General features: G+C 38.9%; 1 protein-coding gene across 1 annotated transcript; it reads right to left on the reverse strand.

Annotated features, from left to right (window-relative positions):
• Window positions 1-160: 160 nt before the first annotated feature.
• tet2 (tet methylcytosine dioxygenase 2) lies at window positions 161-26,054 on the reverse strand. Its single transcript, XM_053501296.1, has 11 exons — window positions 24,968-26,054; window position 22,570; window positions 9,023-11,821; window positions 8,771-8,861; window positions 8,594-8,687; window positions 8,281-8,489; window positions 7,659-7,809; window positions 7,471-7,560; window positions 6,841-6,978; window positions 5,844-6,201; window positions 161-5,699 (listed from the first exon to the last, which is right to left on the reverse strand). The coding sequence occupies exons 1-11, from the start codon at window positions 25,091-25,093 to the stop codon at window positions 4,297-4,299; spliced, it is 5,460 nt and encodes a 1,819-aa protein (XP_053357271.1). The 5' UTR covers window positions 25,094-26,054; the 3' UTR covers window positions 161-4,296.

Here is a 26,054-nt window from a genome sequence, read left to right on the forward strand (position 1 = left end):
TTGTTTCATTTAAATGCATTTATTTAATTATCTATTTATTTGTAGATTGGAAAAGTTGAAACAAATAACTGGTAAAATGGTCTTTTAAAGGCAAATACCAGTTTTAACAGCTGGTACAATTGTTATACAATTTAAAAAGAAGACAGCACAATAATTGAAATGCATGAAATAAATATAAATTTTATTTAAAAACACCCACGTCTCAGAAATATCAGGAATGATATAATAAACAGCTTTCAAATGAACTGCATTCAGTACTTCCGTACATTACAATACTTACAGTATTTATACCCATCCTTAATTTTTAAGCATACCAAACTTTTAAGAAACAGGACAGAGACAGAGATGTTTTTAAAAATTAACCATTTAGTGTCTAAATAAAAAAATAAAGAAAAGAACATGCTATAGTAGCACGCACTCTGCAAACCAGAAAGTCTGAAAGTCCTTCAAGTAAAGTTGACTCCACACAAAACAAGTATTTCTTCAAGTATGGCTATGCTTTTCACCCGCTAATCAGCTGCCTAATTAACATTCCACCATTTGAATCCTATTGTTAATCAGGCTGGATTCTGTACACTCAAAAATCCAATTTATTTACAAAAACTATTCATCAGATACTGCAGATTTTTCTCAGTCTTCTGCTTGGAGAAATAGGTTAAAAGGTTTTATGCAGAACCCCCCTGCAACAAGTAGTGTGTGACAGTATTCAACACACTGTATGGTTACTATGGATACTACCCCTATATCTCATCCGCTCGTAAGTTTGGGAGCCTTATATTATTATATACTGTATTAACCATTAAACATCAAGCTGTTTTTGTTATGATGTAATATCTAATGTAAGATCTGAGTCAAATTCAACCCTTTCAGCCTTATTCGCGATTCGTAAACAAAGAATGTTTTTTGATCTATAGGTTAGTGCTTTCTCTGTGCTCATGTCATTTGTATTGCGGATGAAATAATACAAATGACTTGTATAGAGTAGGTAGAATTTAGTTGTACCACATTTAACTAAAATAAAGAATAAATAATGATTGTGATAAAAGATGTGGGATCCAAAAGTCTGAGAGCAATCAAGAATATGATTTGTTTTTTAAATTTTTTTGTGTTTGTTTTCCTTTCCACATGATATCAGCGACAAGTTAAATGTAAGAGTATTTCATACCTTTTATTTTTGCTTTAATGATGTGCATTTGAGCTTGCATGGATATTATATCTCACTATATTCGTATAAAACCTGATGATGATTCATTTTAGACCATATATATAATATCGATTTTACTGCACAGTACACTTCACGAAACAAATTGCTTTCCCCTGTTAGCTATACACAACCCTGCTGCGAGTATGCATAGTTAGATGTTTTACACAGACTTATTTTCGCTACACAGTAGTTACTTGGTAAGAGAAGAAAGAAGAGAAGATGCAGTGTGGCGTATTTTAGGATTTTTTAGCAATTAAAATTGTCATTTTTAATAGTCTACCGCAGGAAATTTGCTGATCATCAATTATAATTGATAATTATTCTGTCACTAATCAAATCCATCTGAGCATTGTCTAATCTTATGCCTCAGTTGAAGAGATTAGACATTTTTTTTATATAAAGCTGTTATAATGCTCAATATTTGCTTTTATTTAATAAGGTATCTAGACATTCTGAATATTTAATATTCAGTATATTTTAGAAAAGATTCTTTGTCATTTTTTTTATTTTTATTTATCTTTATTTGCAGTTTAAAAAAACAAACAAACAAGCAATGCAGTCATACTTTTGGACCCAACTGTACATCCTGCATGCCGTCATGAATTTCGTGGATCGAATCAAGTTATGGGGACAAAAAATGCTGCAGCTAATTAAAACAGAAAAAACCTGGGTGTATTTCAGTAAAATTGATTTGAAAACAAAACTGTAAAGTAGTCTGACTTCACATGTGACCTGTCATGTGTTTGTGTAAATTGAATAATCATTCCCAGTTATAATGTTTGTATTTATAATTTTTCCACAGTCTAATGCTTATACATCATTTCTACCTGGATCTTTATTAATTAAAAAACACATAGTTTCAGTTTGTGTTATTAAAGTTAATAATTACTGTATTTGTGACTGAAAGGGTTGAATCTGCCTACTGCTTAAGGGTACGTAAACCATATGATGAAGTAACCGGGTTTGAATTAAAAACTCCAAAAACAATTGTGCTTTTTGTATTGACGACACATTGTTAATAGATCTGTTTTTTTACTTACAGTAAACTTGTTTTTCCCATTTTAATTAATGATTTGAATTCATTTGTTTCTGAAAAATATTTGAAGTGCTTTCAGAAATGCTTTATGTTCTGTTCATATTTAACTCAGACAGAGATAAAATGCATTTAAAGTAAATGTCCAGTGGTTATAAATACATTTTCAACATTTTACCTGTACACATGCACCTAGGATGTGCATTTTTATGTGAAATTCAAGGGGAGAAAATATTTAAAAAAAATTAAAAACATATTTGGCCAAGACATACTTTCCCTTTTGTCAACTCTGTGCATATTATTATATTTCTAAAAACTATCCTCTATAACGCAAGTACAACAACAACAACAAAAAATGATTATTTTTTCATTTTGATAAAACGTTAGGTGTGTGTGTGTAAATATATACATGGGATTCAAGATGCAAAAAATAAATCCCTGAAAGACAGATGACGACACAGGTGATGTGTGAAAGCTAAAATATCCCTGATTTTCTTTTATTTATGTATAGAATTTTGAAGTTTGAAGTTCAAGTAACACTTTCTAGCACAGTGGTTCTCAACCCTGCTTCTGGAGAGCCACCTGTCCTGGACATTTTAGTGTTTTTTTTCCTGCTCTATCAAACCGACTTCAATTAAGGAGTTAATTAGCTGATCAGTTAATGCGGTTTACCCCAAGCTGAGAAAACACTAAACAGTGAAGGGAAGGTTGTTCTCAAGGACCGGAGCTAAGAACCACTGTTCCAGTAGATTAAAGTGTGATGAAAGTAAGTGAGCAAAACTGACCTAAAGTTTGTGAAATTTGTTGTTTCCAATACAGAAGAAAAAAAAAAAAGGGAAACAAAATGAAGACACCTTGGTATAGTCATCCTATTGCCAAAAATATTTTGAGGTATATGACAAATAGGTTCTGTATGTCATTCATAAACCTTCTCACCACCAAGAGATTCTCACATTATAGGTTTATAATGTAGCAGGCCTATACGTAGCACCATTTAAAAAAAAAAAAACCCAGAGGAAATTTAACTCTCTTTTACAGTACTAAAATCTAAAATATTTTAGAAAAGAGAGGAATTAATTTACTGTACAAATCTAGATTACAGTTAATAAACGATCCCCTTTACAGCAAGCCAGCTGCCTTAGAAATAACCAAAAGGTAGCACTAACCCTGTTCAATAAGGGCATAATGAAACTGCGGGGGGAGGGGGGGAGGTAAGAAGACCCAAACCCGATGCATATGTTTCTGAAATTCATAGCAGATATTTGTGTAACAGGATTCCTCCACCTATTCTTGTGATTTGTTTAAAAAATAATTACAGTTACAAAAATCCATGTTGACAATGGCTCAATATAAAACACATGGACTATGAAAGCATAAAAGCTCCTGGTGAATATGCTCTCACAAAATGTAGAAAAGTATTAATAATAATAATAATAATAATAATTTTGCATGATTTTCTTGATTTCCAAAATTGAACGAAATCCTGAAAATAATTGCCAGAGGGTGAACCCATCATACCCCTGTAATTAAAAGTGCTTTAAAAACACTAACCAAAAAAAGAATAAACAAAATGCTACCGATCATGAAAATAATTGCTTAGTACTTGAGAAGTAACATGCTAAAACTATTTTTAAACCAAAAGTGTATATTCAAACTCAATTTAGCACCTTGAACATGATTAGCCACCAAATCAGTGTTTTACACCATGATTTTACCTTGTCAAAACTATCAAATTAAAGCCATTAAAGATATTTCCAGTAATGGACATCTGGATGTTCTAAAGCACCAAAGAAGAAGAACAGTGCGAGTAACATTGCAATAAATAAATACTTTTTTATGAGGGTCAACCACTAAAGCTCATCCTTTTGATCTACTGTATATTTAGCATTTTCCCGATAGTGTGGATCTAGCTTCACTTGCCTCACAGAATCTTCTATAGGTCTCTGAGTTGATGCAGACAGTGGCACCGAGGTCTGAGAAGCATTATTTTAGCACCATTTCACAATTCTGACATTTTTTTGTTCCCCTGTCTGAGGATGATGTAAACCTAAGCAGATCCCTACAGGAAGTGGCTGTATGGCCCAGTGACCCTAGTAAAGGCATAGGGAGCTGAGCTGACGTAAGTGTTGGTGGTGCAGGATAGTGAATTTTCAGCGAGCATCTGAACAAAACGTCTGTATGATGGTGTTGTAGGCTCAGAAGGTTCTGGATGTTCTTTCTTTACCCTCTTGCCACCACTCTTGCTGGGTGTCCCATCCATGCCATGCTTCTCGGCATCCTCCTCCTTTTCCCGTGCTTTTTCTGCCATCTTGGCCTCCCATAATGCTAGCCCATGCTTTGCCTCATTCAGATTCTTGTGCTGGTAGAAGACAAGGGAGATTCGGGTAGGGTGGGTGCGATCAGGCTTCTTGAGTGGTGTGGTTGCATGCAACTCACGCCTTGCACACTCAATGAGAATTGAGCCATGGCTGGGTGCTACTGCTATACCACCAATTTCTGGATCCAGAAAATTGTGCTCATTGTCTGACCATGCATCCTCCTCCGTTTGAGGTACAGGCATTGCAATTCCTGGCTCTTGCTTGACCATAGAGGGTGGGGTGTTTCCGTTAGGTAGACTCACGCCTTGTGTTTGGCTGGGGTTTATGCCCTCCCTGCTTACAGAAGGAAGCACCTGGGGAAAAATGTTCGCCCGATGGAGGCTCATCTCTGATGTTTGTGTACTTCGGGGGTCTATATTTTGGGGGAACAAATGATTCTGGGTCAAGTGGGGATTAGGGTATCTACCAAATTGACTACATTTATTTGTAGCTGCATAGTCCAGACTTGAGTGAGCTGGAGGTGGCCTAGAGATAGCATTCAGGAACTGGGCATTTGGTCCCCCATTTGTACTGTATCCTGGATAATGTCCTATAGGGTGCATGTTTGGTCTCATGTTGCAGTTGCTATATCCATTAACATGTAGGCCTGACTCGCCATACTGTGATGGAAAATTCATGCCATAGTGCTGCTGAGGGTTGAGTTGTTGGTCAGGGTAAAGAGATGGTCTTTGCTGTCTGTACAAGTCTATATGCTTTGGATTTGAATATATGAAAGGGTGGTAGGTGTCCATGGGAATAGCCCCATTACATTGGTAACCTGGATAAAGGTTGTTGGGAGTTAGTGCCCCAGGGTAAGACCTTGGTGGATTTGACCCATTCATGTAGGTATTTGGGACTGGTAAAGGGGAATGATAAGGGCTGGCTGAGCTGGGAGATTGAAAAAACATATTCGGTGGTTTGGAAGTGCTAGCAAAGGACCCTGGGGTGTTAGGGTGCCTTTGGTAGTTAGCAGAGGATGTTGGGCTGGAGAAAGGCAGAGGAGTGCTTTGCTGTGATTGCTGGTTCTGTTGTTGAAGCTGGTTCTGGGCAGCTAGAGGGTTCTGACCAGGCAGAACGGATGCACCCATGTGACTCAGATGTGTAACTGTAGTAAAAATAAATAATAAATAAATAAAGGTATTCGTAAAACTTTATGATCTGTATATCACACATACAATAATTTGTAATGTACAGACTTACAAACTGTGTGTACGATTAAATAAAATTAAATACTTTTATCTAACTGTACCTGCTGTTAGTATGTTCTGGCCCACATTGTCACAAGGGCTTTGTTTCTGTTGCTTTGCTTGTTGGGTGCTTTCTGTTTTGGGGTTTGATGTGCTGAGGTGAGAGGGTTTGTTTGCTCCACCTTTCTTGCCTTCTAATTTCCTTTGCCGGCAGGACTTGGCTGGTTCTGCTAGCATACGAACCTGCCGCCGAAAAGTGCTAAGCACCTGGATGGCTCCAGTTCTTGTTTTCTCCAGCTGGGCTTCAGCGCTACCAAACTCATCAGTGGATGCAGCCTTGTACAATGGTAGAACATGCAGCTGCTCATCATCAGGGATCTTTCCAATCTCACGATTGTCCTCTTTTGTTAACGTACAGACCTAAAATGGGAAGAAAGTGAGCACTGAGACTGCACTCTTAATATATGAATTTTAGTAAAATGTGAAGTTCAATACAATCCTGAGTTCAGTTAGATTTCACATTTAGAATGAATAATACAATGAAATATTTATTTATTTATTTTTTGGGGGGGGGGGATTTCCCCCCAATTTTCTTCCTAATTTAGTCCAATCCAATTTACCCCATCACTTGGGCGCTCCCACAATAAGGCTACTACTACCACTTATTTGGGAGGACCGAAGACTATCACGTGTTTCCTTCGAACCTCATGACGCCAGCTTACCACAACTTTTCGAACTGCTCGCTTATGCCTCGCTGAGGGGTCGTAATACACTTGGGGTACAGCGCTACTTCCGCATGTGTGAGCTCACAGACACCCCTAATTGGCTATAGAGCTGTAATTAATGTGAGAACACAAAGTACTCATCCCTCCCTTCTGAGCCAGCTTGGCCAATCAGCTCTCTCTAGGCCCTTTATCTGCGAGAGGTTACAGCATCACCCCGGAATCGAATTCGCGATCTCCGGATGAGTTGCAAGCACTTTAAAACTACACACTGGAGGCCTAAAATTTAATTATTTTGAAGAAAATGCTTCAGATATCCAGAATCCACTCAACTTACCACAGTACTACCTCCTGCCATGTTATGAAGATCCCTGTGAGCATGGGCACAGAAGTCTAGACATGCTGTAACTCCAGAAAATGGACGGCCTTCTTTGAGGCCCAAGCGGCAGTCTGTAGCTCTATTTTCATGCTCCACCTTGGGCAAAATAAAAATACATAAAGATCATTACTAGACATTACATGAATTTATAATAATTGCTCCAATGCTTTGTTTAAGCAATTATTTACCATCATTGCCAACATTATCATTCTGTGGTGTACAAACCTAATGTATCTATATTCCTCGAATCACAGAACCAGGTTGAATTACCAGAGTGACGGTGCTGATTCTAACATCTAATCTGAATCCACTGTAATTATTTTGATTAGGAAAGCATGTCTGTGGCTGTTGGTTCTGTTAAAGCAACATAAACTTACTGAGATAGACCCTCAAATCTAGTAGCAACAGGAATTAAGGAAAGCACTTTTCTAACCCTGTTGTTTACATCACTGAATAACATATGATGAAATGATGATTTGACCTTCATGGAAAGTGGTGTAAGACTCCTCAAACACCTCAAAATTTGTTGGGAACCACAGCACTTTCACACCATGCTAAAATTAATATTTGTTCAGTTAAAATGTGTACCTGGTTGCCATAAGCGTCAGGTGCCATCTTCTTATACACTGGAGCAATTAAAGTTGCAAGGGCCTGGAAATCCCTCTCCAGTTTCTCTTCCTGTTAAATAACAAAATTATGCTTGATAATTTCACAACTGTTTAAAAATATTGTCCACTGAGAATCTAAGTCTTATTGGATAGAAGGATTTTTCATACCTCTTTGGGATCATCACCAAGCAATTTGAATTTCCTTGGGATTTTACTTCTGGCAAACTTGCAGCCATTATAGTACATGCTCCAGGAGCAACCGAAGGAGAATGAAGCCCCACAGGCATCAGGGTCTCGCCCCTGACATGCGCATGTCCTCCTGTTAAAGATGTTGCATAGTACAATAAGATGCTTTAGCAATACTTGCATGCAGTGATACTTGAAACAAGAAAAACACTTTAAATAAACTAGTAGATTAATTTAAGAAACAGTCTGGATTACTGCATTATACCAGGGGCATTCAAGTCAAAGCAGGACTTTGTGCAAGTTAACCTGCACAAAGTCCTGTTAACAGTGCAAGTTAACAGAATGAGAGTTATGGATGTTAATGAGATTAAAAAACTATAGGACTATAAGACAATAATTACAGATTAGCTTTCATTTTAATTTTAATGTGATAATTCCCAATCCTCCTCCTAGAAGGCTACCTTTCTGCAGTGTGAGAATTTCTAATTCGAATGCTATCGTGACTGACTTTAAATGAGAAACTAATGTTTATTAAAGTAGAGATTCAGGAGGAACATTACAGGAACCAAATGTTTTATGGTTTACATAATAAAAATGTGCTTACTCTTCATTATGTGCACATCTGCGATTGGTCAAGGTGCCATGGTTTGTTAGTGTATCACTAAGCTCTGTGTAGAGACGGTCAGCCAGGCTTGCTGGTATTCCCTCCCAAATTACCATTGCTACCACAATGCATGATGTTTCACAAGTGTGACCGGTTCGCTCTCGTACTAGCACCAGGAGCTTCTCATCCACATTGGCTCGACGAAATACCTGCATGCCATTTTAATAAATAGAAAATAATGAATTGTGCTAGGTCTATAGGAATGTGATAAAGTTTATGCACCTTCCACAAAAGAAGCCAATACACAACTTACCCATTTAGCAATGGGGCAACCCTGTGTGCTTTTTCCCTCCTTTCCTGTGTACACCACTTTCTCAATTCTAATAGCACCACCAGTCAGGCCAGACCTTAAAAATTTACAAGTGTTTTTAAAATTACCAGTCAAAATAACATGCCATTTTGTTGAAGAGAAGAAGAGAGGAGATCTTACCTTTTTTCCATTATTTCTCTTATACCCTTGACATTTGGAGATGCTCCCAGATGAGTGTAATATGGGCCTTCATCCTTTTCACTGATTTGTTCTAAAAAGAACAGCATAAAAAAATTATAGTATTGGTAGTTGATTGCTTTTATGATGTATTTAAAATTATGTAAACATAAAATGAACATAAAAATGTGTTATGCTATGTTATGTTATATGATATATTGTGTGTTGCTTTAAACACAAGAAGTTAGACCTTACCAACACAATGACATGAAGGAATCTCATATTGAGTCTTAATGGGTGTATCCAGCAGGTTTTTTATAGGGGTATCCAGCAATTTCATGGGTGAATCCAAAAAACACTGCAGTCCTGGCTCTTTTTTGGGAGTGGAAGGAGGAGGTTTACATTGGTCCCCACTACTTTTTTCAATATTTGTAGAAATCACTGCCAGGCTGCCAGACATCTCTATTTTCATCTTATTAGGGGACTTGATGGCTAAAGACCTCCTCTCAAACACAGAGGAAGGCTTGTATTGTTGTAACTGCTGCTCCATGGTTGCCAGGATGCTTTTATGCTGGATTTGCGAGCAGGTCGAAGAGATCCTTTCCTGTTTTACTGTTGGTAGCATGCTTCTAGTCATGTCTCGATCCTGATGCAGCATTTGAGGGGGTGGCATTTGGAGTGGGGCCTCAAATCTTGAGCTATTCTCACACTTAAGTTGCAGGTCAGGTCTAATTATGATGGGGCTCTGGGGACAGTTTGGTCTTTCCTGCTTTTGTAAAAGATGCATTCGCAGTGCTGCATGTCTATGGAAGTCCCCTTGTGAACCTGGGCTTGGTATGGATCCTCTCTGAAATTGGAAACAAGAGTCCCGTGATTCTGTTTTGGGAAACATCTGGGCAGATATTTGCCTACCATGATTTATATTTGGTTGCTGAAGTTGCATTTGTCCACGTTGTAAGTGACAGTTGACAAGCTGCTGGGAATCATGGGCACTGAGACATGGATTATGTTCTCTCTCTGGCCTCTCTGCTCCACCACCATAGCCAAACACAGATTTCATGTCATTGGGTGAAGGCTGAGAGTTGGGGCGAGGCTGATCAGAAAAGGAGACCATTGGCTGTACAGATGGATTGGATCCATTCTGCATATTACTTGTAGCATTAGGTTGCCTGTATGTTAGAGGTGATATTTCTGCCTGTGTGTAGACTTCCATTGTGTGTCTGTTTTGGGGTTGGGAATTCACCTGACCCTGAGAGGGGTTCTGTAGCTGTGGCACCATTTTGGAACCCTGTGCATCATTAATCATGCTGGCTTGCTGCTGGTGGGCTTCATATTGCTGGTGGGATTGTGAAAGTCGCTGATGCACAGAGTCAGGAGGTAGTACCTGCTCTTGGTTTTGATCATTTTTGCATAATTGCTCTTGTTGGATTAAGGGGAAACAATGCTCGTTTGCATGCTGTTGGGGCTGTACATTGTTAAGCTGCATGTTGGGCTGGGTGTGCATATCAGAAGGATTTTTAGGTCGAGTCTGGCACTCTGTGACAGCATTAGAGTGAGGTTGTGCTGGAAGCTTGTAGCTGTTTTGCATGTGAGACTCTAACTGTTCGGGAAAACCTGGCTGCATCTGAAAGATATGTGAGGTGTCAGAATTGAGCAGGTCACCCTGGCTCTCTCTGGCTGAGTTCTCATTTGGAAGGAAACCTTTCCATATGTGCGCCTGGTTGTCTTGATGCCGTGAAGTTGAAGTTGGAGTTGAGTTCAAATCGATCCAACCAATCTGAGTGTCAGAATCCACATTGACTCTCTGTTCTGGGAGAGCCAGTTTGTTTTCTAACTCATTACACTGATTATTTGGAGCTGCCTGATTTTCTGCAGGAGGCGGAGCAGAGACTCCAGTGCCCTGGGGGCGGGCATCAGCTGTACAGGAAACATCTGACTGGTGCTGTTGCATGCCATATTGTAAGTGCTGCTGGCCTGTAAGAGTCCTGAGCTCCTGATCAGTGCCTGAGTTCTTGAACGAACTGAATCTGCCAGCAACTTCGGCCTGTACTGGAACTGGGTAAGACTCCTGACTGAGATCCTGCCTGGACTTGGAGAACATGTTTAAACCCTCTGTGTTGCTGTGAAAGCACTCCCTACCATTTAGAGCTTCTGAACCATCACTTATACTCACTGTTGTAGAAATTCCTGGCCCTTTTCCCAAATCATTTTGCACTTGATTTTTCAAAGCTGGGAGGTCAGTTAGAGGGTAAGGCGAAGGCCTATGCGGCTGCTCTGCTCCAAAATGTCCACAGTACCCATTCACCATGAACTCTGAATCATAGCCATTGCTTCCATGCACTTCTGGTGGTGTCCTGGCAAGTGGCTCAGAGGCAGATGTCTGACTCAAAATAGGAAAACCTGAGGTAACTGAAGGTGAAGAAATCACCTGCCCATGTAGACTGCTGGTGTCTTGTGTTATGGACGTGTGGTTTGGGTAATATTGAGACTGAGGTTTTTCTAAATGACCACCAGCGGGACTTTCCACCGAAGGTGGAGTTACGGTAGCACCATTAGGTATTGGCATCTGCTTATTCCTTGATAATGAGAAGATGTCACCATTGGGATAATTGCAGTTTTCCCTGTCTTGTACAGTTTTGTTTAGCATAGAGTTTGTGTCTAAACATTGTTCTGTATCTGCCTCTTTCTTTTCCCATGAACCAGTTGTCTCCAAATTAACACAAAGCTTTTTGGGCTCGTGAAGGGCCACTAATGAGTGTTCATTTAGTGCTTGCCTCCCCTCACCATTTATCTTATACAGGCCCTGATCATACACGGTGACTGGACTAGAACAGTCATCCCGGTGTCGTTTCATTGGATTAAAATTACTCCAGCTGTCATCCCCATTAAATTGCTGAGGGCTTGGTGGCTGTTTCCCATTCTGCAGCTTTGTAGGTACCTGGTGGTTGGCACTAAGCTGTTTGTGTATCAGACTTTCTTCCGTCTCATGTCTGGCTTGTCCTGTTTCCATCTGGCCGTTTCTGAGTCCATTCACGAGGCTGTGTTCTCTGCTTTCTGCAAAAATAAAACAAGTCAAGACCCACTCATCTGTCATCACCTAATCCATGTGCTTGTGTTTTTATCAGTAAAGAGAACATGGCACATTGCCCTCTAAAAGCCACATGGCCCTATTGCTTAAGAAACATGCTTCTCTCTGTCTACCCCTCTTTCTCTCACTCTCTCTCTCTCTCTCTCGCTCGCTCTTACACACATACACACACCTTTTCTCTCCCTCTTAAGAAAAGCCAATTTAAAGAACCTTATGAAGGCCTTTAAAGGATCTCTAAAGTGAAAAATAAAAGGTTCAGACCACATTCTTGGCATGACACTCAGCATTTTCAGAAACACGGAGATTAACCACCTGATCAGGAAGTCATGTTAGAACAGATGGTGTGGGGTTTTTGAGAATATAAAAGATCATGTGGTTTGAGATGTGCACTTTGATGTTTAAAAATGTTATGCTACTAGTATATTTATATACACTATATATCACTTATATTTAGCTATTTATTTTTCTTTAATCCACCGCTCAACATGATGCCTCAAATAAAAGTCTGGTCCCTTTGTTTCATATGGAATTACATTTGTATCAAAAAGACTGAACAGAAACAAAAGAGTACTCGTAGTTTTTTTTTTTTTTGCAGTAAAAAACTTTACTCTTTACTTTACTTTAGTTTCACTCCTCATTTTTGGTTTGCAATTCTGGCTGTTTGTTCCTATTACAAGACATATTTTTTATTCAGATTTTTTGGTCAGGTCGGATTTGCCGTTCACATTCATAATTACAAGTAACTTTTACCTTACTCTAATGTAAATGCATCTACTCTTACATTGATACATCTTTGCTTTCTGTATCTGCCTCTGGGTTAAACCTGTAACGAGTTCATGTGACGGCTCATTCATTTCATTGAATGAATGTGATTTTAGCAGAAATATGCTTGGGGCTTTGCTTTGGAGGGTGGTGAGTAGTTAGTTGGCTGTATTTGTTCAGCTCTAGACGAAGGAAGAAAGCCAGATGTCTCACTTTAGATGAGAGACTTTTTTAATAGCTGTTGCCAGCACTGTAGTGAAATCCCTGTATTTCTGGCGCTAGCTAATGATGTCTGTCATCTAGGACCACATTCAAAAGTGACTTAGATCTGATCTGAAAAACATCAGATTTGTGCATTCAGACATCTCTCAAAAATTAGATTTTTGTCACATTAGAGTAAAAAATCAGATTTGACTAACATTAATCAGTATCTTGATACTTAGGCTGTAATCACTGCCAGGCATTTAAGAGAGAAAGTTTGCACTGGCCTTAGACTTGTCCTTATGACAGTGAAATATCATTCACTGTCATAAGGAATTGTAAACACATTTATCAAGCATTGATTTGCCTTATTTTTCTGGGTTAAAATAGGAAATATACAGTATATAGACAGGTATAACAGTAAAATTGGAGTCTGTAAGAGGGTTTAAAATCAACCAGTATGGATGCAGACTGTAATGCAATTATGTATATGATGTTTATTCCTTTTACTTGTGATCATCATCTTTTTGACACAAATCTAGGTACATAGTTTCCGTCATTACGGCGATATAAATTGTAAATTAAAGTGTAAAAACCACATTGCTAATAAGAAATGAAAATTAAGTTAGTGCAATCTCCGTGAGATCAGAAGTATATATGTCTATACATGTGGAAATGGCTTTAAGTGAGGTCAGGATTATACAGTACGAGAGATGTAGATAACTCCCAGCCGAGGTCCTGTAATGTGTTAAAATGTTTGCCACATTTAATTGCTTTACTTTTCGAGTCTCATCACCATACTGTGCTTCTGTAAATGTCAATTGCTTTTATATCTTCGTTTCCCAGAAATTGCAGCAAGTCCTGTTAGAATGTGACTTTTTTTATTTGTTTTTTTTTTTAACACTACAATTGAAAATGTTCAACAAAGGTGATATGGTTGGTTTGGGAAATGATGAATAATTAATCTAAGCATTTATTAGAATATATTTAAGTTGATTAATGCTGGACTTTTGCGGTAAAAGGTCCTAGAGTTGGATTCATAACATTTCACTTAGCTTAAATGTAGAATCTGGAACAAAGAGACAAGTGTGAAAGAGAAAGCCTAGAAGGTGTATGTGTGTGCTCACTCCTTTCTCCCTTTATTTCTGTGCACTACTAAAAGCAGTTATGAATAAATCATCTAGCAATGGCATTGATTTTACTATGACACACATAAACATGATTAGTGAATTACGCCACATCTATGATATCTGCAAAATAATTAAAGCTCCCGAGGGTAGGCCTGGTAATCTGTCGTCATTATAGCATCTCTCTTCTTTCTGTATGACGACCATCAGGAATATTGTGCTGACTAGCTTGGCTAAATACACAATTTCAGCAACCTAATGCTGTAGACATAACATTAATGCTACTGTAGCTAGGCAAAATGGTTAGCTTGCTGCATTGGTGTTGCACTGTATTTTTACTTTAGCTTAACATTCACTACCGGTCAAGAGAACTTCATTCACGGGCTGCCGTCTTATGCAAGGAGTGAACTAGCCAGAAATTCTCAACCACTCAGTATCATAGTTTTGTCCTTTATATGCTTGATTACAAACAGTTAACACAGGAATAGCCTGAGTATTGTTGAAATTTCTGGTTTGACTTGGAACATCCCTGGGATATTATTTTCTCATTCTATAGTATATCTGTATAAGCTTCTTGAACATGTAAACTTGTTAGATATTTGTAAAAGTTGTAAAGCATGTATGTATTATTATTATAAATAAAATAGTTAATATTATTTGCTACTCAGTTGGTTTCTATGAACATCAGGCCAATATACACTCCCAATTAATGGTAAATACTATGTTAAATCATTTCTGCTCGGGGGGGTTGTAGACTGATTATCTATTATTCTTAATGATTCCACACAAAACAGAGAAAATAATTTTGCCTGTGGAACTTTACAGTACAGAATATATTCAAAGTGTTGTAAATCATTGGTGGTTAATTCGGTTGCATTTCGTAGTGTGAGTGATATTACTAATTGCATTGCTGTAAAAAGTTAGATGTGCACTTTTTTTCTGCTCATAGCCCATGTTTGTGGCACACAGGGCAAGCATAGTAGTTTTTAAAGCTGTTGCTCATTAGCTTTCCTTCCTGATGATATTGGAACACAACACACACCAGGGTTTAAACATAAACCTAACTGCAGATGTTAATAAATGTGATCTACTTCATGTGTTTCTGTTGGCAGAGAAACCCTTACGCTGTGGCTAACATCTGAAAGGTGCTAGTGCTGATTAGCATGCACACACACAGACTTTACAGCTGGATTAACAGACTCACAACATCACATATTTCTTTATTAAACATAGTGCAGCTATAATGATAGGGGTATTAATACTTAAGTGCTGCAGCAGTCACAAACACACACACACCCTGATTTTGTACTTTTGATGAGTAACTGGCTCAACATGAGCAGAGCTTATGTCCTTTCCTTTAATTGGTGTTTAAAATTAATCATGTGACTTTTTCACTAACCCTAACTTGTGCTGTCTTTATATACACATGAGGGTGGCTCTGCAGGGCCTCTACGGGATGTTATAGTGCCTGGCCATAACATCTCATATGTTGAGTGCTGTAGGTTGCGAGGTGGATTAAATTTGTTTGTCCAGCACATCCTTTGCCTGTTGTTGGCCCTGTGCGTAGTGGGCTGAGGTGCACTGGATGTTCTGGTGCCTTTCTGGTGACTTTCACAGCCAGCGACTTTATTCAGTGATTTGTGCTGCGTTGGCTGCAGACTGGCCTTTGGTCCCTGCCCGCATGGGTGAGACTTGGTGTCCATTATACTGTAACCAGTTAAGAATTAGAATTAATCATCAGTGCTATTTACTTTACCTGTCAGTGGTCATAACGTTATGGCTGGTTGTTGTACAGAGAGTCTGCATCAGTAACTTAGTCATTATTATTGCACCTGGTTGACTGGTGACATTTTTTCTTATGTTTTTCATCAGGCATTCACTAGTTAATTTATATTTCAATCAATATTGTGTCATTCAATTTGAAAGTATTATGTATATATTTTGTTCCCCTATTTTGAGGTATGCACCGTGTATACCATGTATTTCATGTGTTTATTTTTTTTTTTTTTTACTTTTTTCTAAATTAAGCACGGAATTTGGTTAAAAAAAACAACAACTAAACAATAAGTAAATACACTCCAGTACAGCAGTGATAGTAATGCTAATTCATGATAATAATGCCAATATATCTACAGGTGCAGTATTAACTTAAGTGAATATTAAATTTATTGGATAAATGGCTGTTAATACTGGCTGTTAAGTTTTATACAATATTGTTGTAGAATGTCTACACAGTATATTACTGCTGAGTGAGAGTGCATTATAGTAAATAGTTTTGTTATGTGTAGTGGTGTAGTGTAGTTGTGTAGTTGTGTATCATGTGTAGTTGTCAGTGATAAAATTCCACCCCTGATCCTGTGTGTGTGTGTGTGTGTGTGTGTGTGTGTGTGTGTGTGTGTGTGTAATGTATATTTACTTAAAGATGAAGCAAATAGAAGACCGTAGTATTTCTTTAGTTTGACTTCAGTATGTCAGTTTATGTTAGATATCTGTAATATTATATTAAGGCAGGTGTGTTTGATAGACAGTCCAAAAGTATTGGAGCAAAGGCCAGGATTTGTGTTTGTGTTCTCTATAAATAGTTGTGTTTGAGAACAAAATATTTTTATTATAGATGTGCTAAACATTCAGAACACAGCACTATTTGTTTGAACACATCCATTTGTGATCAAGTGATTAAAAATACTTAAACATGTGCCTGACAGATGTGTCTTGTTCCCCAGGTAAGTCCTGTTAAACTGAGGACTTACATATTATGTATGCTCTTGATCTGTCCATGATTTTGCCTGTTAAGAAGGTATTTGTTGTTAAAAAGGATAAACCTACGTGATGTCCAGAATAGATCAGAGCAAAACATCCACAAAGTTTAGTCTGGAATGTGTCTATATGAGGGGTGTGTATAAAGGGATCTACTATGAAGAGTATGAAGAGTGCGCACTTTATCAAGGGAACAAAGCAGCTGCGGAGACATTAACACACTCCAGACTAAGGTGTGTGAAATTGGTTCCAGCTGATCATTGGTTCTGATGCTGACCTCATTTCCTTTCTGGACTATGATGATTAATATGTATGAGTAGTAGAGAATATTAAATGGGAAGTTTTTTTACACTGAATGTAACTCCACAAACAACATGTACACAATCTCTCTCTCTCTCTCTCTCTTACACACACACACATACATGTTTCTACAGCATTAAATCTTATTGTATACAGTGCATTATGGGTATAACACACACAGAGAGATTAGTGATTGGAAGTTAACCTCTGTCAAAAACGTTGCTCTCTGCTGATTATTTCTGTGCTTCATAACCATACTAAATCACACCAAATAATGACATCACATTCATGTGACCCAGTGTGCCGGTGACTCTTACTAACAACTGCTGCTGTTCATGATGACATCATTAGCACTACTACCCTATGTTGTACATGTGCTTTCGAAAACGCAGAGCTCAGGTTGTATATATATATATATATATATATATATATATATATATATATATATATATACACAGTATATATTCTATATCTGTGTGTGTCGTCTGTGTATGTGTGTGAGGGAGAGAGCTATTTTAATATACAAACTCATTCAGAACGTCCTACACAACTATCACTAGCTGTAACACTCTACTCCAGGGTTTAGTTGCAGCCAAGTGGTGCAAAGCAACACACACACACACACACACACCACCCAGACAAATATCTCTCTGAGTGTATAGCAAATCAGCTGACACACACAAACCTTGTGACAACACGAATCTTTGTTGGTGTTTATAATACAGTGTGTGTGCGTGTGTGTGTGGTAAAAACAACACACACCACAGCAGCTGCTGTTCAAATATGGTGGACAATCTTAAGCTACAGGACGTGTGTCTCTGTGTGTGTGTGTGCATGTGGGCACGTGTGATCCATAAATTTCCTTATGAGCTGTTGTTTGGCTCCTGAAAGATCTCAAGTGTTCATTTCCTTCAGGCAGCAGCTGAGTGTGTGTATGTGTGTGTTGAGGTGATAACACACCTTGGCCTGCAGCTATGAGCAACAGAACAACGTGCGGCACATCTTACGTTAATAGTTAGCAGGAATGCAAGTTTCATGTGAAACAGTTTCATGTGAACATATCACTATGTGTCCTGTTCTCAGGTCAAGTGGCTAAAGTCAGGTTATATCTGTCGTTATGGAAACGCAGATGCTACGCATAGGCTAGGCTAGGCTAATGATTTAGTAAGGTTTAATATTTAGTTAGGTTTTATACTGACAGTGAAAAGACACAGTAACCCTTAGCCCTTCTACAGAAAATCAGGACACATAACATATAACCCAGGGTTGCTAGATTAATCTGACCAAATCTAGGCAATCTTTAAACGAGATATCTCATACTCCCTCTTCTTAATGGCCTCTTAAAGCTTATTTTCCACACCAGACTTGCTTTAGTTTGATATATTTAAAGAGACAAAACTTTTTCTGACTGACTAAAAGAAGTATACTGTGTTCTGATTGGCTGAGACCAGTGTGGTGTGTTCTGATTGCCTGAGAGCAATAACGTGTGCTCTGATTGCTTGAGTGCAGTACGGTGTGTTCTGATTGGCTGAGTGCCACACTGTCCTTCTGTTTATTTCCATTTCTCTATTGATCAAAGGATGAACACACATCCAGTTCGCTCCTCCTGATTATCTCTTTCTCACTCTTGCTTTCCTCTTTCTTTCTTTCTTTTTGGCCTTTTAATGACTGGACCAGATGGGCATTTGTGAATAAAATGGTTACCATGGCAACTGTAGCGCCAGTAAGTTGTGCACTTGCTTAGTCAAGGACACTTTATATAGCAGCTGCAGTGAAGGAGGAAGGAGGAAGTAGGGGGATGGGACAGAGGGGAAATGGATTGTTTGTGTGTGGGGGTCGTTGCCATGATCAGATAACATGGTGTGCTCAAAGACCACCGCATCATGAGAGGCTGAATGTAATATAGAATGCGAAACACACACACTAAATATATGGTTTAAATAGGAACCAGTCTGGAGAGTATAAGATTTAGAACAAGGTGCTCTAGCAGCTAACTTACTAAGCATTTAATTATCGCAATGAGGTTCACCTGTGGCTCTGTCCCAATCCACACACCCTGTTTTTGAACCTGCTGTAATATTCAGTTTGGAACACACTCACAGTACCCATGTGGCTAGTTTTCCTAGTTATTATGGCAGTTGGTCTACTGGATATAACATTCTATAGAAGTATACAGTATGGGGCACAGCCAAGAGGGGACTAAATCATATTTATGGCACAGCCATGGGTTCCGTTCTAACTGCTGCACTGAGTGCAGTTTCTACAGGTTTTAGGTCTCCGTTCTGTTATTTGATCCGAGGAATGTGCAGCGGCTGTTTCCTAAACCTGTAATAATCAAACCCCTAATCCTAATGTAACTTCTGCAGTGTTTTTTTTCTTCCTTCTCAGGCTATTACATATCTCTGTGTATATGTTGCATTTGCATGGCTTTGTGTGGAATAATTCTGGGATTTGCATTCTGTGTATATGCTGCATTTGCATTTATGTCCCAAATAATTTCCAGCTTCTGAGTTTGTCCTTACTTTGCATCATAGTTTCCATGACAACAAGCTTCTGTAAGTTCCTGTTTTGAGAGCATTTGTAGGCTATAAGACCATAAGATATATAAGATTCTTTTTTTTATCAATATCTCATTATCATTCAGAAGTTTCTGTCTGACTGCTGTGTCCATCAAACACACAGTGCTGGAACTGAAAATAAAACATAAGCATTTTCTTAGTGTTTTTGTGCTGCAGCACTGTCTCTGTGCTGTGTGTTGGTGATGTTTCAGTCTGTAGAGTTAAAACTCAGAGCTGGTGAAAGTCATGAACATCTCAGAGTGTCAAAGTAAACTTCAGACCTGATGACCAACAGGATGTGTTTAGATCCTGCACTAAGTCACATCTATAACGCTTACAGAACTTTACAGTTGATAAACCAGTGAAGGAGTGCACATGGAGGAAAGCTTGTGCCCTGGTGTTTTCGGTATAAAATGTTCTTAACGCTCAGGAAAACACAACCAGTAATGCAACATGCGAACAAGAGAGAACCAATAAGCCATTGGTTTACATGAGGTAAAGAAAAACACAGACACAAAACTACTGAAGAGCAATAACCTGCTGAACAACTTAGCTGTTACCTCACTTCCTCTATCTGCAGTCTACTTCCTGTTTAACAAGTCCAGCCTGAATTTTGACTCTTTTACACACACTCACTCACTCACTGACTCATCGTCATTACCACTTAATCCTGTATTCAGGGTCGCAGGGAGCCTGGAGCCTATCCCAGGAGACTTGGGGCACAAGGCAGGATACACCCTGGACAGGGTGCCAATCCATCGCAGGGCACACAGACAAACACACACTCATACACTCACTACGGGCAATTTGGGAACGCCAATTATCCTAATCTACTGTACATGTCGTTGGAATGTTCAAGAAAACTGGAGTACCCGGAATAAACCCACCAAGCACGGGGAGAAGATGCAAACTTCATGCCAACAGAGATGGGAATCGAGCCTGGCCGGGAATCAAACCCGGACCCTGGAGGTGCAAGGCGACAGTGCTAATCACTACACCACCGTGCCTTTTTTTTTTTTTTTACGTATACAATGTCTCATAATTCAATCTCACACACACATGCACACACATACTGAATGTTCACTGCACTTTTGCAAGGAGTTTTAGAAATGTACCCTAGAGCAGATAGAGAGTGAGACAGACAGGGAGTGAGAAAAGCAAGGAGTGACATATAGGATTGAGGCATGTAGTGAGACATGCTGCGAGGGAGACATTCAGGGAGTGAGAAAGGCAGTATGTGAGATTTGGGAAGTAAGACAGCCAGGGAGTAAGATGTGGGGAGTGAGACATGTAAGAAGTGAGGCAGGCAGGGTGTGATATTTTCAGAAAGTGAGATATATAGGGAATAAAAAAGATAGGGGGTGAGACAAATGGGGTGAGGCATGCAGGGAGTGAGACATGTTGGAAGTGTGACAGACAGGAGGTGATGAAGGGAGTATTCCCCTGTGTATGGGTGACAGTTACATTTCCTGATTCAGTAAAACATCTTCAAGGAAACACTCTGATTCACTGACTCATTTTGAGTAAAGTGTGTGCGTGTTTAGGAAAGTGTGTATAAGATCTGATTCATAATCAACAGAATGAACTTCAAATAGATATATTTACAACTGTGTATAATTGTAAGTGTGGTTTGTGTGTGTATGCGTGTAACAATTTTTGTGCACATTAGACTTACCAATGGCTGCTCTTGCCCAGCTCAGAGACAGCTTTTCTTGGCCAGGGCTAAATTTCAAATTTAGATTTAGAAATCTAAATTGAAATTCTGGGATTGTAATTGTAAACACCAAATCCATGGGCATCCCCCAACACACCTGCTAAACCATTACTGAATTGACAAACATGAGATTTCTCAGAAATAGAGATTACAGTATAGTTCACCTTTCCCTGGTGTTTGACAGTCCCACACCGAATTCTGTCCTCCAACACACCTGCCTGTTCCTCCTGGCTGTTTTGCTTGCGATATATTGACTGTATGATTTTTGTCACAATTTTGCCAATAATGGATAGCAGGCTAATTTCATGGTAATTCCTTTTATTAACAAGTGTTGCTTTTCTTGTGTTTTGGCACAGGTGATTAACGTCTTCCAAAAAAGGGAACTTGTTTGGTTTGCCAGATCATCTGAAGAATTAGGTGGAGTCGATGAGTACGGTATATCCTCTGGCTTTTGACTACTTCTGCGGTAACCCTGTCAATACCTGTAGCTTAGGAGGCTGTTCTGAAAAAGGAAGTGGGTGGTCACTCTGAGACCAACTGGGTAACTTAGAAAGCCAGGCATGAAACCAATGAAAATTAAATTAAATTAAAGTTTAATGACTAACCGCATGCTACCACATCTAAGGCACCTGACTGGGAACTCACCAGTGTGTTAGTGAAAAGTGGGCTACTGGTCAAAAAACTAAATTCCTATGCGGAAAATGACAATAACTCAAATCTATGACAAAAATTGGTCATCATATATGTCAAAAGGAAACCATCACCAAGGACCTGTTAAGATGCAAAATGTTAACCACAACACTATCTGAACTATAACTCCCCAGATCTGGAGCTATGGTCATTCAACCAATCACTACCACTGGCATCACAGTGCTCACCATCAGAACCCAAAATGTCAATGTCTATACACCATGCCGGATTATCCATGACCTGATTAAAGATTATTTCTATTTTCAAAAATAATCTGCAAAAAATTCACAAATCAAAGTAATTATCCAGCGATTTCAATGCCGACATTGGTTTGGACTGGGATTGGAAGGAAGGATGGGCATTTTTGATCATGGGGGAGATTATGAACAAAGGACTGCAACTCATGTGCCACAACCAGCAACCTCAATGTAGGAAACAGCCACTTCTAGCATCCCCGAAAATACCAGTTTATGTGGTGAAATCCAGTTATCAAGGTTCCTGCAGTACTGAATTACATCCTAAACAACTCCTGCCTTTGATCCTCACTAAATTATGTCAGTGTAATGAGAGGGTCAGACTGCATATCGGGTCAGTATCTTGCCTACCCTGTGTTACAACTCTGACTATAATACCAAATGAAAACACATATCCAGTGGCAAAGTTGGATTGGAAGCAGAATCTACTGGATCCTGCCTGCAAGAAAGCATTTTCCAATAACTTTGCAATTTTACAATAAATGGACAAGTCTGAGAATGTTAACATCTAAGAAAAGTGTATCTCAGACATCATCATAGACTGTGCGAAACCACTACGTTCACCCATCCGCCACTGGCCATGGATATGCAATGGTTGTGTTTACATAGTGGCTAAGCAGAAATAAGTTAATTTCTTATTTTAATTATTAATTAATTATTAGTTATTTCCTATACAACAATAATCCATAAACTACAGTGTTCCTTACATTTCAGTAGGTATATATTAATCTACAGTATTCCATTATGTTTACTATTTTCTAACAGTATATTATTCAATACACTATTCTGGCTGAAGCTACATTTTAAATAGTCCATACACATCTAAATTTTTTGTACACTGCATTTTTTTAAATACACATTCTATATTCCATACACCACACTACTATGTATATTTTACTTAATAGACAGAATATACGGGTGTAAAAAATTTTTATAGTAGCTCCATGCATGTAAAAGCTGTACACACAACAAACACGAACATTACGAAATAGCGATGCTGCTGTGAACTGGTATCTTATCATTACATGAGATAAGGACACACACGCACAAACATTTACAAGTGTCACAAATTTTGGGGACTTTTGTATGGGTTTATATTTACCCAGGACATTTTGGTTTTGTTTTACTTTTTATAGAAGACCATAAGGTTAAGCCATTTCTCAATCTCTCTTTTTATATATATATATATATATATATATAATTTTTACAGTATATTATATGATATATATATATATATATTACAGTACATATATTATTATACTATTATATGCTCCGACTGTTACACAATTTTTTGCATTTTACTAGTGTTAGCATTAGCCATAGCTCAATGAAGCTGCAGTGTGATATGGCAGGTTATCTTAGCATTAGCAGTAATGACATCTCATTAGGGTGTCAGTGTAAAGCACAGTGGTGGAATACACAAAGCTTAATCCACCAGCGAGAAAACCTTTTGTATCCCAACAGCTCATTAATATTCAAATGCTAATATGCAAATGCTAACGGATCATTTTAGCATAGACATGGCAGAAAAGACAAACAAGCGCTGCAGTTCAGACCTATGTTAAATACACATGCACACACACATGTAATCTCCAATACACAAAATACACTACATTATTATACTATAAATGTCTGTTTATAAACACCATGACTACACTAATACACTACATATTGCACTACTAAGCTACAAATGTATTACATAATGCGCTACTACACTATAAATACACTACATAGCTGATTAATGCACTGTGATTACACTAATACATTACATTGTGCACTACTACAATATAAATACACTACATGGTGCAGTATTACATTATAAATACTCCACTTAGCGAATTAATACACTTTGACTACACTAATACATTACTTAGTGCATTTCTAAAGAATTGCGTTTGTTTTGAAGAGTTGTTTTTTTACATGTAATATGACTGTACACACACACACACACACACACAGCTCTATTTTCAACCCCTCCTTGGCTAATGGCGAACTGGAGTAGGGTTTCATGGGTCTACATTCATTTTCCTCTGCAGTCTCTATATGTTTCCCTCCTTTTCCTCTTTGTGCTTTTCCTGTCATTCCACATTCCAAGATTCAGGACATACACAACAACAACAACACACATGCACACACACACACACACACTCACACTGGAGCATTTTGTGTAAATATGGTTTAATTCTGTACATGAGATCCTTTATAAACACAAGTGCAGCACAATAGATCAGCCTAAAGGTGTTATAAACACTACATAGAGTGGTAATAAACACTCTGCCGCCTGTATACGGACAGCACCAAATAAACCTGCCTGTGTTTAGACTGGATTTAACGCTTTAGCTTCAGGAGTGTGTTTAGTAAATAAAAGCTCGGCAGCAGCCTTTCAAAGGTCACACACTAGACACGCACACACACACACACACACACACACACACACACACACACACACACACACACACACATTCCTAAAGCAGAGGAGTGTCTACAAAGAAAAAGAGCCAGCTTAGTAATTGTGTGTGTGTATGAGTGTGTGTGTGTGTGTGTGCGTGTGTGAATGAGAGAGAGAGAGAGAGAGAGAGAGAGAGAGAAAAAGAGCAGAAAATACTAAGACTTGGACACACAGAGCGAAATGTCAGCCATGTTGGTTAAAACCTTATCTGATCTCCTCCCAGTTCTCGGCTTGAGACAGCTGTCAGCCGTGAGGAGGAAACCTAAAGGAACCTATGAAGCGACATGTCTTCTTTCTTACCTTCGTTCTCCTCGCTCCCTCCGTGTGCCGTGAAAACGTTCTAGATCCTAACCAGGTCCTAAAGAGCCGCCATCTTGCTTCCTTCTGTCCTCGATGAAAAAGACGGTCCTCCGCATCAATATTCATGGGCCGCTATGACGTCCGCTCTCATCACACACACTCACGCACACACACACACACATACACAGCTCAGATGTACACACTCGTGTACCCAACCCAGAGTTTGTCGTCCACGCCTGCACTCGTGAACCAGCATATGCGTAAAGGTTGGTGAGTGTGTGTGTGTGTGTGTAAATGTTTAAAGTGTGCGTCAGGGTGTAAGGGGTAAAGATTTGCAGCTAGAAACAGCAGAAGTATCTCTCTCACTCTATCTCGGCTGAACCTACAGCACACAAAGGGCCGAGTTTCTTCTCTCTCCTTCCCTCTTCCCTCGCACCCTCCCTCTTTTTTTTTTAGCCGTACACAATAGTGCACACTACTTAGGCTGAATGGAAGCACTGGAGTGGATTGTACGGCTTGGCGGAGGAGGGGGAATCCCTTAGTGCTGACCTCAGACAGAAAAAAGCACACAAAGTTTGACTTACACACACACACACACACACACCATCCCCCAACTGCAGTCAGGAAATGGGAGTGACTCAGTATGAGAGAGAACACTATCTGTCCCTTGCTCCGTCTGTCTGTCTCTCTCCTTCTCCCTCTTTGTGTCTATTTCGCTCGCTCTCTTTCTTTGTCCCTATTATCCTACTACTAAGCATGACTCCTCCCACCACTTCACAATAGTGCATTTCAAAATTTCCAACCGTGCGCCTTCATCTCGTTTTCTAAGACCGGTTCCGGGGGATTCCGCTGTCCGAGACACGTGATTAAACAGGAAGTCACTTTAAAATGCAAGCGTCAGGTGGAGGACTCGTTTCATTTCCTCTCTCATCCATTTTATCTTTTAAAACTTTTGTTTTATCTTCCTCTTCCTATATGAGTTCTGTATTAAACATTCATGGGAACTGAAACATGGCTCTCGTTTGTAAAAACAAAACTAAACTTTATGATAGTTAATAAAGACAACCATTTCAACTGCAAATGCTTT

This window comes from Clarias gariepinus, chromosome 8, assembly GCF_024256425.1.
Source record: "Clarias gariepinus isolate MV-2021 ecotype Netherlands chromosome 8, CGAR_prim_01v2, whole genome shotgun sequence".
Lineage (NCBI taxonomy): Eukaryota > Metazoa > Chordata > Actinopteri > Siluriformes > Clariidae > Clarias > Clarias gariepinus.

What these genes read in the sequence shown, in the direction of transcription:
- tet2 (XM_053501296.1), bottom strand. Translation starts at nt 25,093, where the DNA reads ATGAATATTGATGCGGAGGACCGTCTTTTTCATCGAGGACAGAAGGAA. An exon ending in AGATGTGCACATAATGAAGA is followed by an intron (nt 7,810 to 8,280) that starts GTAAGCACATTT and finishes CATCTTTAACAG; the next exon opens with GAGGACATGCGCATGTCAGG. An exon ending in TGGCAGGAGGTAGTACTGTG is followed by an intron (nt 6,202 to 6,840) that starts GTAAGTTGAGTG and finishes TTCCCATTTTAG; the next exon opens with GTCTGTACGTTAACAAAAGA.